Consider the following 15,358-nt stretch of genomic DNA (forward strand, 5'->3'; position numbering starts at 1 on the left):
CAAAGTGGGGTATGGGTTAGGGGAAATTTTATGGGCTATTTTTCCATGTTCTTCTCCAAAAAAAGATTTTGCCAAATTTCATTTTTTCCCTGAAACTATTCACCCAAATTCTATAGGATAAAAGTATTTTACTCTAAAATCACCCTAATCTTTTAGACAGTAAATAAAATCCTTGGAAATTTGAATGCTTTTACAAAAATATCGCCAAACATTTATGGTTGCCATTTTAAGAATTAGTAAGATTCACTTGTTGAGATTGGTAGCTTGGGAGGTACTCCAAACCCTAGGGTTTAGGGTTGCAGAGAAATTGGCACCACAAAAGTGCTTTGTGGGCTAAGTAACCAAGATGTGGGCTTTGCACCCAAGCTTGTGGGTGTGAAACCAAGGAGGATTTTGGACACTTGGCACTTGGAGATGGAAGAGCACCCTTAGAGGAACAAGGGGTTGCTTCAAGCACCAAGAGAGGCCTTGCAAAAATGAAAATATGGATTTTTATGTGTTAAAGAATGGGATTGTGACAAAAGTATCAAGTCAGATTTGACTTAGAGGTGCCCTATTAAGGGTTGTTCGTGTTGAGAAATCTAGGGCATCAATAGATAGATGATTTCTCTATTATGATAATTGCTTGTGAGTGTCTTTTTACTTCTTGATTATGATCTTCTCTTCTTGTGTTATTGTTGTGTTCTTTTCATCAAGACAATTACCAACTTTTGAACAATACAAAAACAAGAGATAGTGTATAGTCTGTCAACTAGGGCCAAAACCTCTCACTCTTTGAGAGGAAAACCAACACAAATTCTTCTTATAGAACCTTCAATTGACGAATACCAAGACCATGACAAAGACCCTTGATACTAGATCCCTTCCAAGACCAAGTCACAAGCCTCCTCTTGACCCTTAGATCAACGCTAATTTCTTCTCGCTCTTCTTGGCTTCCTTCAGAATCTCGGCCTATTCTTGTAAGTCTGCAACTCTTTTCTTTACAACAAAACCCCTAGATCAACCTTTTGATCCTTGAATTGTCTCCTATAGAAGAGAGACTCCTTTCTCTTCTACTCAGCTTCCTTCAGCGAAGTCTTTACTCAAACTTGATCACCCTTGTATGACTGCAACTTTTCACCTCCTTCATATCTGTAATCTTCGCACGTATGAGGGTAGAATAGCCCAAAAATAGCCCACTAATAATGTCACTTCCTTCGCTTTTCATCCTTCGTTCTTTGCTAATGTTAAGGGCTCCTTATAGTAGGATTTTCAAACTTGTTATTAGAGACTTGCTTCACTGAATTGATGTCCTCCAAATGAGGCCGAGCACTGCTATATATAGTGGTTGGGCCATCACTATTAGGCCGACATGATCACTGGAGTAGGCCGACATGATCACTAGAGTAGGCCGACTTCACCTTTCTAGAATTATTCTTTCATTATAGGCCGACTTGAGTGAGGGCTAGTGACAAGGTCTTGGAGGGTGAATTACAAAAACAAATTTGACTTTTTACAAGGTGTAACATGCCTTCAGTACATGACAATGACTCTTTAGACTTTTATGACTAGATGACAAAATCCCTAAAGTCTCACAATGGAAGCCTTAACTAAAAATAAAATCACTTTCTCATGAAACCCGTGATGCAAGCATTACAATAATTTTATTTTTCTTCTTTACATCTTTTACATAAAATCACAATTACATGTCATTATGAAGATCGAACCTAGTTACACTTTTCAACAGTTCGTTGCACCCATAGAAACATATAAATAGAAGGAGGAGCAACCTCATTTTGGCATCAAGCCAAGTGCAATTCGTCTTAGTGGGAGAGCATCTGAAGGAGCTGCAGATGCAAAGCAGCCAGCGAAGAAGGAAGAAGTTTGTTTGAGTATATTTATGTGATTAGTCTTCAGGCCGAGTTTGGAAGTAGGAAAATCGAACCTTAAGAGAGAGTTATGGGTAGTCTTGGTGTGAGTTTAGTGGTGGAACAGACCTCATAAATAAGGCCGAGTCTCTGTGTATTCTTACAGAAGGGTTGAGGGTCCTATAGCTCTCATTTGGAGGCGCTGAAAGGCTTGAAACAGTGCCATATCAGTCCTCAAGAGGCGGCAAAGGGAGGAGGCTTTAAGGAGGATCTACACCACAGCTAGAGAAGGAGTTTTGGAGCTATTTAGTAGGGTTAACATAACCTTGACAATGCCAAAATTCTACAGTAGTAGGTATAGGCCTAGAACAGTGTGAAATGTATGTAAATGTTCTCCCTAAGTTGATGATTGCTAGGTGGTTGAGTGTCCTAGTTTAGGACAGTTTGTGTTGGACATCTTGAGGTTGTTGGAGGGCAGCAAGTAGGTATCCACGGAGGCCCTAAGTGTAGACCAAAGAGGGACTTCAGATCTGCTAGGAGAGGCAGGAAGTGAAGCTTCAGGGACTGATCTTTGAAGTGAAGAAAGAAGGCAACCAAGTGAAGCAGTTTGACAAGCCCAAGTTTGTTGAAGAGAAGGACATCTTGCAGTGATAGAGGGCAACCCTCCATGCCCCAAGTTTGCCCCATTGGAGCAGCACAAGAAGGCAAAAGAGGGAAGAAGTCCCTAAGAGTTGAGGAGCAGCATTGGGCAATCAAGGAGTTGTTCACAAAAAGAGTTGTGAACAACTCGCAAGAAGACCCTATGTGTTGATTCGTTGATGGACTAATGATCAGCTAGAGGGGAGATTGGAGTCATGTTCAGTGATCTAAAGGAGTAGGACCATTGATAGAGGCAAAGTTGTATATTGGGAGCAAAAGGACCAGCGAATGTGTTCAGGGCACGACTAAGAGGAGTTATGATTGTGCGCTACATCACCTAGACGATCAGTTGTATCTTGATCAGGGTAGATTGGTTGTCATAGTTGTTGACACCAAACCCTAGTTGTATATTCTTGTATCAATAATTGTATGAGGGCCATGATCTCTGGTACGGGAGCCCTAAACTGTTGTATTATAGGTTGATAATATAACGAAGTTGGGTTGTTGAAAAAAAAAGTTGTCTATTTTGTGCACATGTTGATTTACTATTGTTTATATTTCCTTGTGTAAAGTAGTTTGTTGTGGTATTTGAGTTGGTAGTGTCAGAGATTCTAAGACGCTAACCTAGATTCTCAAGTGCCATGGAAAAACAATGTTATAAATAAAATATAAATATAAATAATGTAAATATAAATAATAATAACACATCATAAATAATGATTAATTAAGTAATGAAGAGGTATGTCCCTAAGGACATGACCGTTGGTGAAGAGGCACATGCCTAGGGTATATAAGCAAGCCCTCACCCTCATTGTAATCATCTCATCAATTCTTTTATAATATTCCATGTACAATTACTTGTCCTATAATGGATGTCTTTGTCTTTGAAGTATTCTGAAGATTATTGTTGCGTATATGAACTTTGTTCGTTACATTGGTATCAAAGTTGTTTGATCCTTTGGTCACTCAACCATTGCACAAACCAGTCTGATCCGGCCTTTGGCCATCAAATTTTCGTCAACCTTGTTGCCACTATAGTTGAAGTGTTTCGCTACACAAGTTGGAGTTTCTCCATCTTCGCCAATTGGCCCTTGGCCATAAAAGAAAAATAAATAAATATTAGAAAATAAAAAATCAAATATATTAAATATATATATATATATATATATATATATATTTTAAAAAAAATCAATATAAAAAGGAAAAAAATTAAATTAATAAAAAAATAGTCAAAAACAATTTTTAAACAATTATATATAAGAAAAACAAACAATTATAGTTAAAGAAGAAAAACAAAAAAGGCAGCCATGACCACCTGACAATACTTACCGCCGACAGGCCGCCATTACAGTCACTGCCCATCGGCCATCTACGGCTACCACCAACAATAGACAAGGAGCTGCCGACAAAGTCGCTACAACCACCGCGAACCTTCTCCACTAGCCAACATACGCAACCATAAAACGCAGTGCCGACAGGGCACCGTCGATGACACATCCCTGGTTCAACCTCGAGTCGCCACTGAATCACAACCGAACATCATCTGTCTTCTCCAACAACCCGTGTGTCGCAGCCACCCTAATTGCCACACCTGATAGTGCATCCACCAAAATAGTATCTCCAAACAAGTTGCCAACAAATTCGTCCGCCGTCGTAGCCTGAAAATCGAACATACGTTGTCGTGTAAGTCCATACAAATTCATGTCTGCCGCATTCATTTCAGTTGCAGTAAGTTCCCCCGTCCAACCACATTTTCCACCACCGCCATACAATCCTATGCAACCACATAACAATATGGATTCCTTAGTCCATACAACAAATCACAATTGAATTTTATTGATTCGCATAGCCATTATTTCAAAGTGAATCGTTGTCTTTGTCCATATGGTCACTTATCCATACATTTTTTATTTTATTTTTTTTCAGAAAAGGGTTAAGAGAATTATAACAAGGTCGTTTGGGAAAAGTAAATAAGAATAAATCACTATATTAATAGAGCTCATAAAAATAAATAAATAAAAAATATTGGAAAAAAAAGGTACGTGAAGAAGTAAAAGTTACAAAACATTATAATTCCAAGCTCATATAAAAACGGTTTTTCAATAAGGAATACATAAACCTATTCCACAAAAAAAATTAGAAAAAATTAAAATATTGAACCAAATCATTCAAGGATTCAATACTTAGAAGGAAGGTAAAGTTTCGAAGATTTATAAAATAATAATAAGAATAAAAGGGTTACCTTTTAAACCCTAAGTTCATCTTGACACAACAAAAAATGGAGTCTAATTCGAAAATGATAAAGGAAGGGAGATTCTCCTATAAAGGTATTCCAATTGTAGATTTTAGATTATTTACATTAAATGGGTATATCCAAGGGAAAGAGATTAGTATTGTTACTAATAAAAACACTGAGAATAATTACATCAATATTAATTTGGCAAATCAACTACTCGTTATAGAGCCAAATATAGGCGAAAGAAAAGGCATTTTTGGCGAGAAAGAGTATGAAATTAATGGTTTACAAGTGACAGTTGATCATTATGAGTACATATCTCAAGTATGTGTCGTAACTATGCTTGACAAAGAGGTTGACGTAATTCTCGGTCAACATTGGTTCAAGGAATTAGGTACGTTCATATTAAACACAAAAAAAATTCTTGATGTTCCCTTACAAGAAGAAAATGGTCACATTCCAGGACATAACAACGAAATCAGAACTGATAATGCCTTCATCAAAAGGCCTCAAGGATATTTCGAAACTAATGTTTCAAGAGATCCAAAAATAGTATCAAAGAAGCAGAAAGAGCTTGAAGAATTCATATCCAACAAAAACAAGGAAAATTCATGTTTGAAGGAACATAATCAGAAACTATTTGCACAAGTCAAAAATTCAAAGCTAAGAAGCACCAGTTAGATCAAGAAAAGGAAATTTATGAAAGGAACTCAACAAAAGTTTATCAAAAAAAAAGAGGAAAAATTATGCTTAAAGTACCTTAATCAAAAATTATTAGAACAAATCAAGTGTTTAAAAGACGAGAAGCTCGAATGCCAAAATAAAGTTGACTCAGAAAATGAGGAACTCTTACAGCTCAAAAATCATAATCAGAGTCTACTCACTCAAATTAAGAAACTTAAAAATGATAAGAAATCATTGAACAACAAATTAGAAGAATTTATCACAAAAGAAGTGTCGAAGTCTTCAGTCCAAGTTGAAGAAAAAGATACGAACACCGATCCAATCAATATCACAACTCAAGAAAATAACAAACCAGTTGAAGGAAAAACATATTCAGATGTTGCAATTCAAACAATGGAAATTCCAAGTGAAGATTCGGTAACCAACTCAACATCAACACCTAGAGTAAATCAAGAAATTGCCAAACACATGATAATATAAAATCAAATCACCAGTACTCCTTATCGACATCTGAATCACAAGAGCAGACATTCCAATCAATCTGTGTATATGTATCACTCAAAACAGAAACAACAAACTCATGTTCTGAAGAATAATGATGTCGACACAGTGCAGAAGGATCCATAACAAATTGTCCCAGCTATCAAGTAATTGCCAAGTTTCACAGAAGATTAATTTAGGATGCTCTGATCCCTTCTCAATTCGACAATTTTATATATCACTGAAAGGGGTCATATCGTCTTGCATCAACGAAGATGACAACTCGAAGAATACCGAAATATGCAAATAGTTTACAAGACAAAGAAATAAATGACACGCCTTGTCAGCAATAAGCTTTGAGGGCAAAGCTTTTTGAAGAGGAAGGCAATGTTATGAATAAAATATAGATATAAATAATAATAACACATCATAAATAATGATTAATTAGTTAACGAAGAGGTATGTCCCTAAGGACATGACCATTGGTGAAGAGGCACATGCCTAGGGCATATAAGTAGGCCCTCACCCTCATTGTAATCATCTCATCAATTCTTTTATAATATTCCATATACAATTACTTGTCCTATAATGGATGTCTTTGTCTTCGAAGTATTTTGAAGATTATTGTTGCGTATGCGAACTTTGTTCGTTACATTGGTATCAGAGCATTCCTCTGAGCATACAAACCTTGTTCGTTATAAACAACATCACCAAGGTTTCCACACCCTATGATAAGTATGGATCCTTAAAATCTCTCTGGTCTTGGTCCTACAATGATAGTTACACAATAAAATTAGGAATTACATGGGTATCTATACTTAATACTACTACCCTATTTTAAAGGCCTATCAAGTTAGCATATAGCTATGATACAGCCTCTAATGGGGCCTTGTTGACTGGAAGCCATTTTAACTAGAACGCTTAACAGGGCCCCACTTATGTGTCCATATGATCAACACCATCTTGTCCTCATGTTGTATCATCTTAACCTTCATTCACCATAGTTCATTTTATCCCAACGATGCTTCATCATATTTCAAGAATATATAGCTATGAGCCAATACTTGCATGTACCCATGAGTAGTGGAATCCATATGTAGCTATACATCTCTACATGCAATAAATGTTAATTCTTTTATAGCAAATCTAATTTATTTTACTTTCAACAACTTATTAAAAACTCAGAAAATCTTTATCTCAAATATTTATGAAATTGTTGATAAAATAAACACACTGATATACTAACTTAGAAAATAAAATGCAGTTGAAATAGGAAATCAATCACACTACACCAACAAATTTGTGCCCAACACAATCTTCCTTCATATTAAATTTTTCAGGAAAATTTGGGCCTAAACCCACAAAGAATACACAAAAAAATGCAATTGTTGAGACCTTGGAACTCGGCACCACTGGGAAAAATCAGCCTCAAGGAAATTGGCCCCTGGAAATTAGCACTACTAAAGAAACTCGACTTTTAAAAAATTTAGCCTACCTCACCAACAATTTGGCCCCTCTTTTCCCTCGTATAGCCCTTACGCACTTGAGAAATGCAGCCTTTGGATATTTTGGCCCTCCTCCACTATTTTGGCCTCTTCTTTGGCTAACTTGACCTCTCTCTCTCCTAACTTCAACTTCCCGTAAATTTTCTACCGAAAATTCCCTGCTGTAATTCTTCTCACTACTCTTCAGTCTAATCGAGCCTCTCGCTCTTCAGAAAATCACTTCCTTGACATAACGAGCCTTCACCTCTCCCTTAGGCTTATTTTATAATTTCATTAAGCCAAAATCCCTAACCCTGATTTCCTAAGTGATTAATGGTTAGGATTAAATCCTAAGCCTTACTTGAGATCAACAGTTGAGATTAAATCTAAGCACTTAAATAATTTTATTATTTATCCTTAGAACTTTGGCCTAATAGTCTACAATAATTAATTATATGAAATTATTGTACTTTTCCTAAGTTAACCTTAGGAAAGAAATCATAAAATCACTTACTCCAGCAAGCAAGCACCTAAATAGGCAATCAAATATCTTCTACATGCTAAGACACCTAGCCAATGTAGAAGACCTTCTGAGGCTAAAAAGTAAACAATAACAAGGCAACTTGCTAGGTACTCATGAATGGAACAACTAATAGATGAATATTACGAGCACCAAAACAACTAGAGAAAAGGTTTTAAAAAATTCAGCATAGATTAACATAGGGATGTTCACCCCACAGGACATAGAGTAACCACTTATAGGTTCTTCTGTTAAGGCACCCTGTGGTGAAAAGATCACTAGTTTGAAACTTTGTGGGCACAAATCCAGCCATGAGTAAAGGTTGGTGTGGCCCAGGACAGGTGCAATCCCCAAGTGGTTTTGATGGCTTAGATGCCCCTGGGTTGTGGTTTCAAGCCACAAGTTAGTCTCACCAGTTTATGGACAAGCTAACAAAAAGGAAAAAAAGACATAGTGATGGTCAAACATGGATGACTTAAGAACAAAATAATTATTACAAAATGGTTTGCAAAAGCATGATTTCGACAATAAGTATAACACAAGTGCAATAGCAAATGCAACATTTAACAAAATTGAGTAAGAAGCACAACCATGCGCAAGAAAGAACATGGAGAAGTAACTCAAATAGAAAATAGTTGGAAATTTATAAATGTTTTACTTCAATCAGTATCATCTTCCACCATAATATGGAAGATATGAAAATCAAGAAACATTATAGGGTATAAACTATGTTCAATCTTTGTAATAATATAAAAGCTTCAAAACTCACCAAATTGCTCGAAAATTGTCAAACCAGGGAATAATGAAAAAAAATCCAAATGGGATGAGACATACCTCAACTTAGTCAAACTCCAATAGATGAATATTACAAGCATGGAAACTAGAGAAAAGGTTTCAAAAAAATCAGCATAGTAACATAAAGATGTTTAGCTTACAGGACATAGAGTAGTCAGCGATAGGGTGTTCTGTTAAGGCATTTTGTGGTGAAATTTGAAAAGGTCACTAGTTCAGAACCCTATGGGCACAAATCCAGCCATGAGTACGAGTTGATGTGGCCTAGGCCGAGTACAATCCCCAGGTGATTTTGATGGCTTAAATGCCCATGGGTCATGGTTTCTCAAACCACAAGTTAGACCCGCTTGTTTGAAGACAAGCTAACAAAAAAAAAACATAAGGATTTTCAAAAATGGATGATGTTAATTTTAGTTAACAATGGTATGTTTTATGCTTAGTACAATTACTTCAATGTTCTTTAGCAACCCAATGACAATTTCCAATTTAGTATTCCAATAGCAATCACATTAACCATAAATCACGTTGACAGTAACTATAGATAAAACATGAATAACAAATAATACAAAAGACAAGCCAAGACAAGAGGACATCGGATTTGGCAGATGCCAAGGAAAAACCCCAAGATGGGGAAAACCCTTTGATCAATTCTTCTTATTATTATATCAAATGTTCAGCAGAGAGAGAGTAAAAAAAAATTCAAAGTTGACTTGCCAAACCAAAGTCAAATGAAGTGGAAACTTCTTGATAAACAGAATTATTTGTATAAATATTTTATTAAAAAGATGAATAGACAGATGATGATTGATTACAATGGGGTTCCTGGCTTATATACCGCCATGGACACCCTTTGGGAAAGGGCATGATCTTATGATCGTGCCCTTTCGTCTAATTAAAATTGAAATTAAATAATAACCTAAAGTTAACTAATTTTTTACATAACATCAAAACAACATTGTCAAATCTGCAGTCAAATTCAGCCTTGTCCAAAAAGTCAACGCTGGTCAAAGTAGCAGCAAAATGTCCTTAAAGAAGCTCAGTCATACCCAATCAAACTTGGTTTGAACAAGAGGTCAAAGTCAGCCCAAAACAGTCCCAAAGTCAGTGGTCAAACTTGGTCAAACTCTGTCCTGAAGTCTATGGTCAACCTGCAATTTATCTCTGCAGTCAAAGTGCTCAGAACACCTCAGTTTCTGTGCCAAAGAGTGTAGCCTGCCCAAACAGAAATTGCCCAAAAGATTGAACTCAAAATCTGCTTGGAAAGTCAAAGTCAACACTGCTAAAAGTTGGTCAAGCTGCAGGTAACACTGAAATTTTCGGCCCTGTAATTCTGTCTTAAAATTCGTCCTCCTTGCCACACATGTGAGAGAAAGAATATGCCCAATAGCTGTACAAACCAATGAGAGAAGGAGAGAGAAGAATGTGTGAGTGATGATGATGCCAAATGAAGTGAGAAGTCACTTATATTTATACAAGTCGTTGAGGGTGAAGTGACATGTCTCTTGGGCTTCATGAGCCTACATGATGATGTGGGTGACCTTGACAATTTACACATGTGGGCAAAAATTAAAAACACATTTCTGTTTGTCCGAATTTGATGATCTTTAGATCAATTTTGGTCCTCTCGAAAAGAGGAATTCAATGCAAACATCATCTCCGTCAAATGAGCCGTCTAAAGTCGAATTGGCCCTAGTTGCCAATTTTAACAGATGACTTGTAAACAAAATAATTATTACAAAATGGTTTGCAAAAGCATGTTTTATACAATAAGTAACACACAAGTGCAATAGCAAATGCAGCATTTAACAAAATTGAGTAAGAAGCACAACCATGTGGAAGCAAAAGAACATGTAGAAATAAATCAAATAGAAAATAGTTGGAAATTTATAAATGTTTTACTTCAACCAGAATCGTCTTCCACCATAAAATGGAAGATACAAAAATCAAGAAACATAATAGGGTGTACACTATGTTCAATCTTTGAAATAATATAAAAACTTCGAAACTTACCAAATTGCTCAAAAATTGTCAAACCAGGGAATAATGAAAAAAAAAACATCCAAACGGGATGAGACATACCTCAACTTAGTCAAACTCCACCACATGGAGTTATCATTGAATTGGTTTGAACATCAGTGACCAATGTGCCTTTAACACTAGGTAGCAACTTGTAAGAAGAATTAAAGTAACCTTGAAAGCCTGCATACAAGTACAATCCCTGAGTATCATTCACCAAAAACGACAATACTTACAAACTAATAGAACAGAGATTTAAAATTCATAATTACATCGCAGGAACAAAATACTGATGCAAGTGAATAACTATGGGAATGACCTAACTTTTTCTTCAACCTAATCAAGTGCTAAAGCCTGTCCACAAATCACTAAATATATAACATCTCTAGCACTATTTATACAACTCACTATTTCACTAAGCATAAAATTGCCTAAAGAGATGATGAAGGCTTGGCCAACTGAATAAGTCAATAACTATAATTACATAATAACACGATTCATAACAACTATGGTTCAAGTATTTCAGTTCTTCATCTTGTAACAGCTATGCCTTTAGCTCCGCATTAGAATTGATCTCTCCAAAATCAAGATAAATGAGATATAAACTACGAATCAAAGTTCGCAGAAAATGATTTCCCATAGTATTGAAATTTGAGTTGTTGATAGAAACATGTAAAGCAAAGAAAATGTAAATAGTTGATAGATTTCAGTAACCTTAATCAAATTCAGTTTCCAATCTCACAATCTGAATGCATAAGGCAATAACTCAAGTCCAATCACAGCAATTATTTTGGTTGACTTGATCTTCATCTAACAGTACTCCAAATAACATTTAAAATCATACAAGGGAGATTTCAAGTTCATAATTACAACAAGGGACAAAATATTAATGCAAGTGGATAACTATGGGGATGACCTAACTTTTGGCCCAACCTAATCAAGTGTTAAAGGCTCCACAAATCACTAAATATATAACATCTGTAGCACTATTAGACAACTCACTATATCACCAAACATAAAATTGCTTAATGAGATTAGTAAGGCTTGGCCAACTGAATAAGTCATTAACTATAAATTAATTACATAACACCATAACTGTCATGGTTCAAGTATTTCAATTCTCCATTTAGTAACATATATGCTTTTAGCTATGCATTAGAATTGATCTCATCCAAAATCAATGAAAATGAAAATAACTATAAATCAAAGTTCACACAAAATGATTTCCCATAGGTTTGAAATTTGAGTCGTTGATATAAACATGTAAAGAAAAGAAAATGCTAGTTGACAGATTTCAGTAGGCCTAATCAAATTTAGTTTCCAATCTCACAACCTGAATGCACAAGGCAATAGCTCAAGCAATCATAACAATAATTTTGGTTGACTTGATCTAAAACTACTCCAAAGAACATTTAAAATTCATAGGAGTGACATGTAAAGTTCATAATTACAACATAAGAACGAAACACTAATGCAAGTGGATAGCTATGAAGATGGCCTAATTTTTGGCCTGTTACCACCTCAGTTCTAGGTGTAAGTATAGGATATTTTTATTCAATAATCCACATTACAAAAAATGGTCCCAATGATGACATTCAACATTCTCCACAGATAGCAGCCCACAAATGCCTTATATTATGCTCAGGTCACTTATTTGACGATATTGATGCCCAACACATATGAAATACATTTTGTCCATTGCTTCATATTAAGTGTTTATGTTCAATGTATTTGGCATGAAAGTAGGGATAATGGGTGGAATCAGATAATGAATCATGATGCTTGGAAGTTATACTCTTTGGCTTGTTTCACCTTGCTGGTCATCATAAATTTCCTAGTCAAGTGTTGCCGCTCTTGAGGAAAGGGGTACTACTAGGGGACCCTGATAAGGGTAACATGCCCATGTCTTTTCATACTTAACATACTCCATCTATTACCTTTCCATCATCCTTCTCTTTTGGGTTGGATGTTACATGTACACCAAAAAGGTTCATGCTTCATAATCACATGAGAAGAAGGGGCTTGGATTCCCAAGGTCGATGCAATTGCATTAGAAAAAAAGAGCATGATATGAACTTCAAAATGCAAAGCAATTAATGATAGATCAAAAGCCAAAGTAAGCTTAAGCTCTACTCCCTCACTATGAGGCCATTGGCGCTAGTCCTATGTAATGAACTGCATAACTAAAGAAGGACTAAGTTAAATTATCCTAACCACTTATGCAATGGAAAACATACACAAGAAAGGGGGGGCTTGTGAAACAAAATAAAAGAATATAAGAAAAAGGCAAGAAAGGGCTAGTAAGACATGGTGTTGAGGAAAGGGTAACTCAATGCATAAGCACTCCCTCTAGAGTCTATAAAGGCACTCATAAGGATGAATATCTTATGTAACCTTGCATGTCAATGACACCACTCCCATGAAGTAAACCCCAAACCATATCATTATCATTTACACTTACTCCTTTACGAGTTTCTCGGGAAATACTCCTCTTCTTGGATATTGATACACCTAATAGGGGTTAATGATGATCCTCTCATTCTTACACTTAGCAAATTGCATCAAGTCATAAGCTAGTGTGAAGTTTGAAGATGATACCTAATGCGATCTACCTAATGGCTTTTCCATGGGAAATGACTCATTTTCTAAGTTGCATTGACTCTTGTACGTACATCGAATGGTCACTTGGATCCCTTTCTTGATGATGTGTCTTACATGGACATGTTTCGTTGGAGGATATTGAGCTTTCTTCCACACTTAATTGAGAATGCTCCACATTCTTTGGAGATTGTTAGACCTTATGATGACTTGGCACCCTTGATGAGATGTCTTACCACACATTGGAGATGAGACGTTGCACTTTGAAGATGAGGCATTGCACTTCCCATTATGATTGGACACTTTGATGATAATGTCACCCCTTTTGGAGCTTGACATGATCTTTGTTGATGAAACATTGCAGCCCTAAGAGGCAACATTTTACTTTTAGAGCCTATTACCCACCACTTTGTGGGTGATACCCATAGGAGAATTTTTTCTCTACATGGTCCTCATCGGCGACCAGCAACCCCTTGCAGCCCCCAGATAGCTCGATGTGCCATTTTCTCCGCCACCTGAGCCAGTGATGTACTCCCTCGCCCATCTGTTATGATCATATGTTTGAATGTGGGCCTTCCAACCTCGACGGTATGGCTTTTCATTGTGTAGTTAGGTATTTTTGTTTACTTATCATGGACACTTTGGGTATGGATTAGTGGGGAGATTCGGTGGAAAGAGTGGATTCGGTTTGTACTCTTGTCTCCTTTGCACAATTTGACAATTAACTTTGTATCCTAGTCCCGTGGGATCTCCTTTATCGGCAACTAAGTTAAGTTTTACGGGTGGAACTACATGGGAAACCATGTTTTTGGTTGCATGATCCCACTTCCCAATACCAGATACATTGCTCACCTTCGCTCATTAAAACCCCATTCATCATTTTTCCCATCTGGTTCCACATTTGTCCACTTAGTCCACAAGGAGTTAGCATCCTCCTCCCCTTGTCCACACCTTGGGTCAGGACTAGAATGAGACCCTGGAGGTTGACGCAGCTAAAAGAAAAAGAAAAAGCATAATTTGGCCACACTCAATAGGAAATGTACCATAAAATGCAAAAGATGGTCGAGACATACAAATTTAGCACGTGGTCAAAAGTCAAACATGAGCCCTACCCTTTTATCTATGGCCATCATCCCGGTTCTTTGGGCCCTATATGAGCCCCCTCTATCATTAAGGAACCCATGATTGTCCCAACCACAGGTGGGCAATGAACTGGCCCACCTTAAGGGGGTATCCAATGTTATACCCTACACATCATGCTCTCATCCCCTGGAGCCCCAAGCAGTTACGAAAGAAAAACAATCAAAGACAAAAGGCATATGAAGAAGGGTGGAAAAACAAAGGTTAGGGTAACTCATGTACCACGATTACTCCCTCCAATACTCATATACCCAAGTGTGGGATTCCCCTATTGTAGCTACCCTTATACTGTGGCATGTGGCTTTACAGCCTTCCCCTAATCCCTACTCCATTCCATCATTATATCACATGCCACCTACCACTTAATGGATGTACCATGGACATGTCACCCCCCTTTAAAGGCTGAACCACCTAATAGAGTCCTTGGTTAAACCTTTTATTGAGCTTGGAGACACATGTACATGCCAAAGCCCCCACTATGGAAGGGCATGCCACTATGAAGTGTCCACTTGTTTTCTATGATTTGTAAGCTCTTTTACTTGATTAATCTAATGATTTGTTGAACTAGAAGGGGAGGAGATGCATTGGATCTTATGCAGGATTGCAAGTGGGTCTCCATTTGAGGTTTAGTCTCCCTATACGGGGTCCAAGCCCTCCAGAGGGTCACATTGCCACTTGTAGGGTGAGCGTTAAGAGCCATGGGCCTCCACTACAGCAGAGAGCAGTGTACCACTTCATGTATCCCTCAGAAACACTCATTGATTGCTCGTGTTCCACCTTTTGGATGGGGATGTGACACAGGAGGCTGATGAAATCAAGGTGGTAGCCTTAAAAATAAACTATTGGTTACTTTATAACCAATCAGATGCGTTATAGCGGATTCTATACGTGGCATACCTTACACTGGGGGTCCCACATTGAC

At 37.0% G+C, this 15,358-nt stretch overlaps 1 protein-coding gene across 4 annotated transcripts in view; it reads right to left on the reverse strand.

The window, feature by feature from the left end:
* The window catches only part of LOC149152518 (uncharacterized), a 124,064-nt gene that overhangs the window by 80,349 nt on the left and 28,357 nt on the right, over nt 1-15,358 (reverse strand). For all 4 annotated transcript variants that reach the window (XM_089437895.1, XM_089437894.1, XM_089437892.1 and 1 more), the window contains exon 2: nt 10,762-10,881. In XM_089437895.1, the coding sequence (XP_089294021.1) occupies nt 10,772-10,881 (110 nt within the window). In that variant the 3' untranslated portion in view covers nt 10,762-10,771. The remainder of the gene's footprint in view (nt 1-10,761; nt 10,882-15,358) is intronic.

This window comes from Pinus tabuliformis, chromosome 9, assembly GCF_031772625.1.
Source record: "Pinus tabuliformis cultivar Carrire ecotype Pingquan chromosome 9, CPIR1, whole genome shotgun sequence".
In the NCBI taxonomy this organism is placed as follows: Eukaryota; Viridiplantae; Streptophyta; class Pinopsida; order Pinales; family Pinaceae; genus Pinus; species Pinus tabuliformis.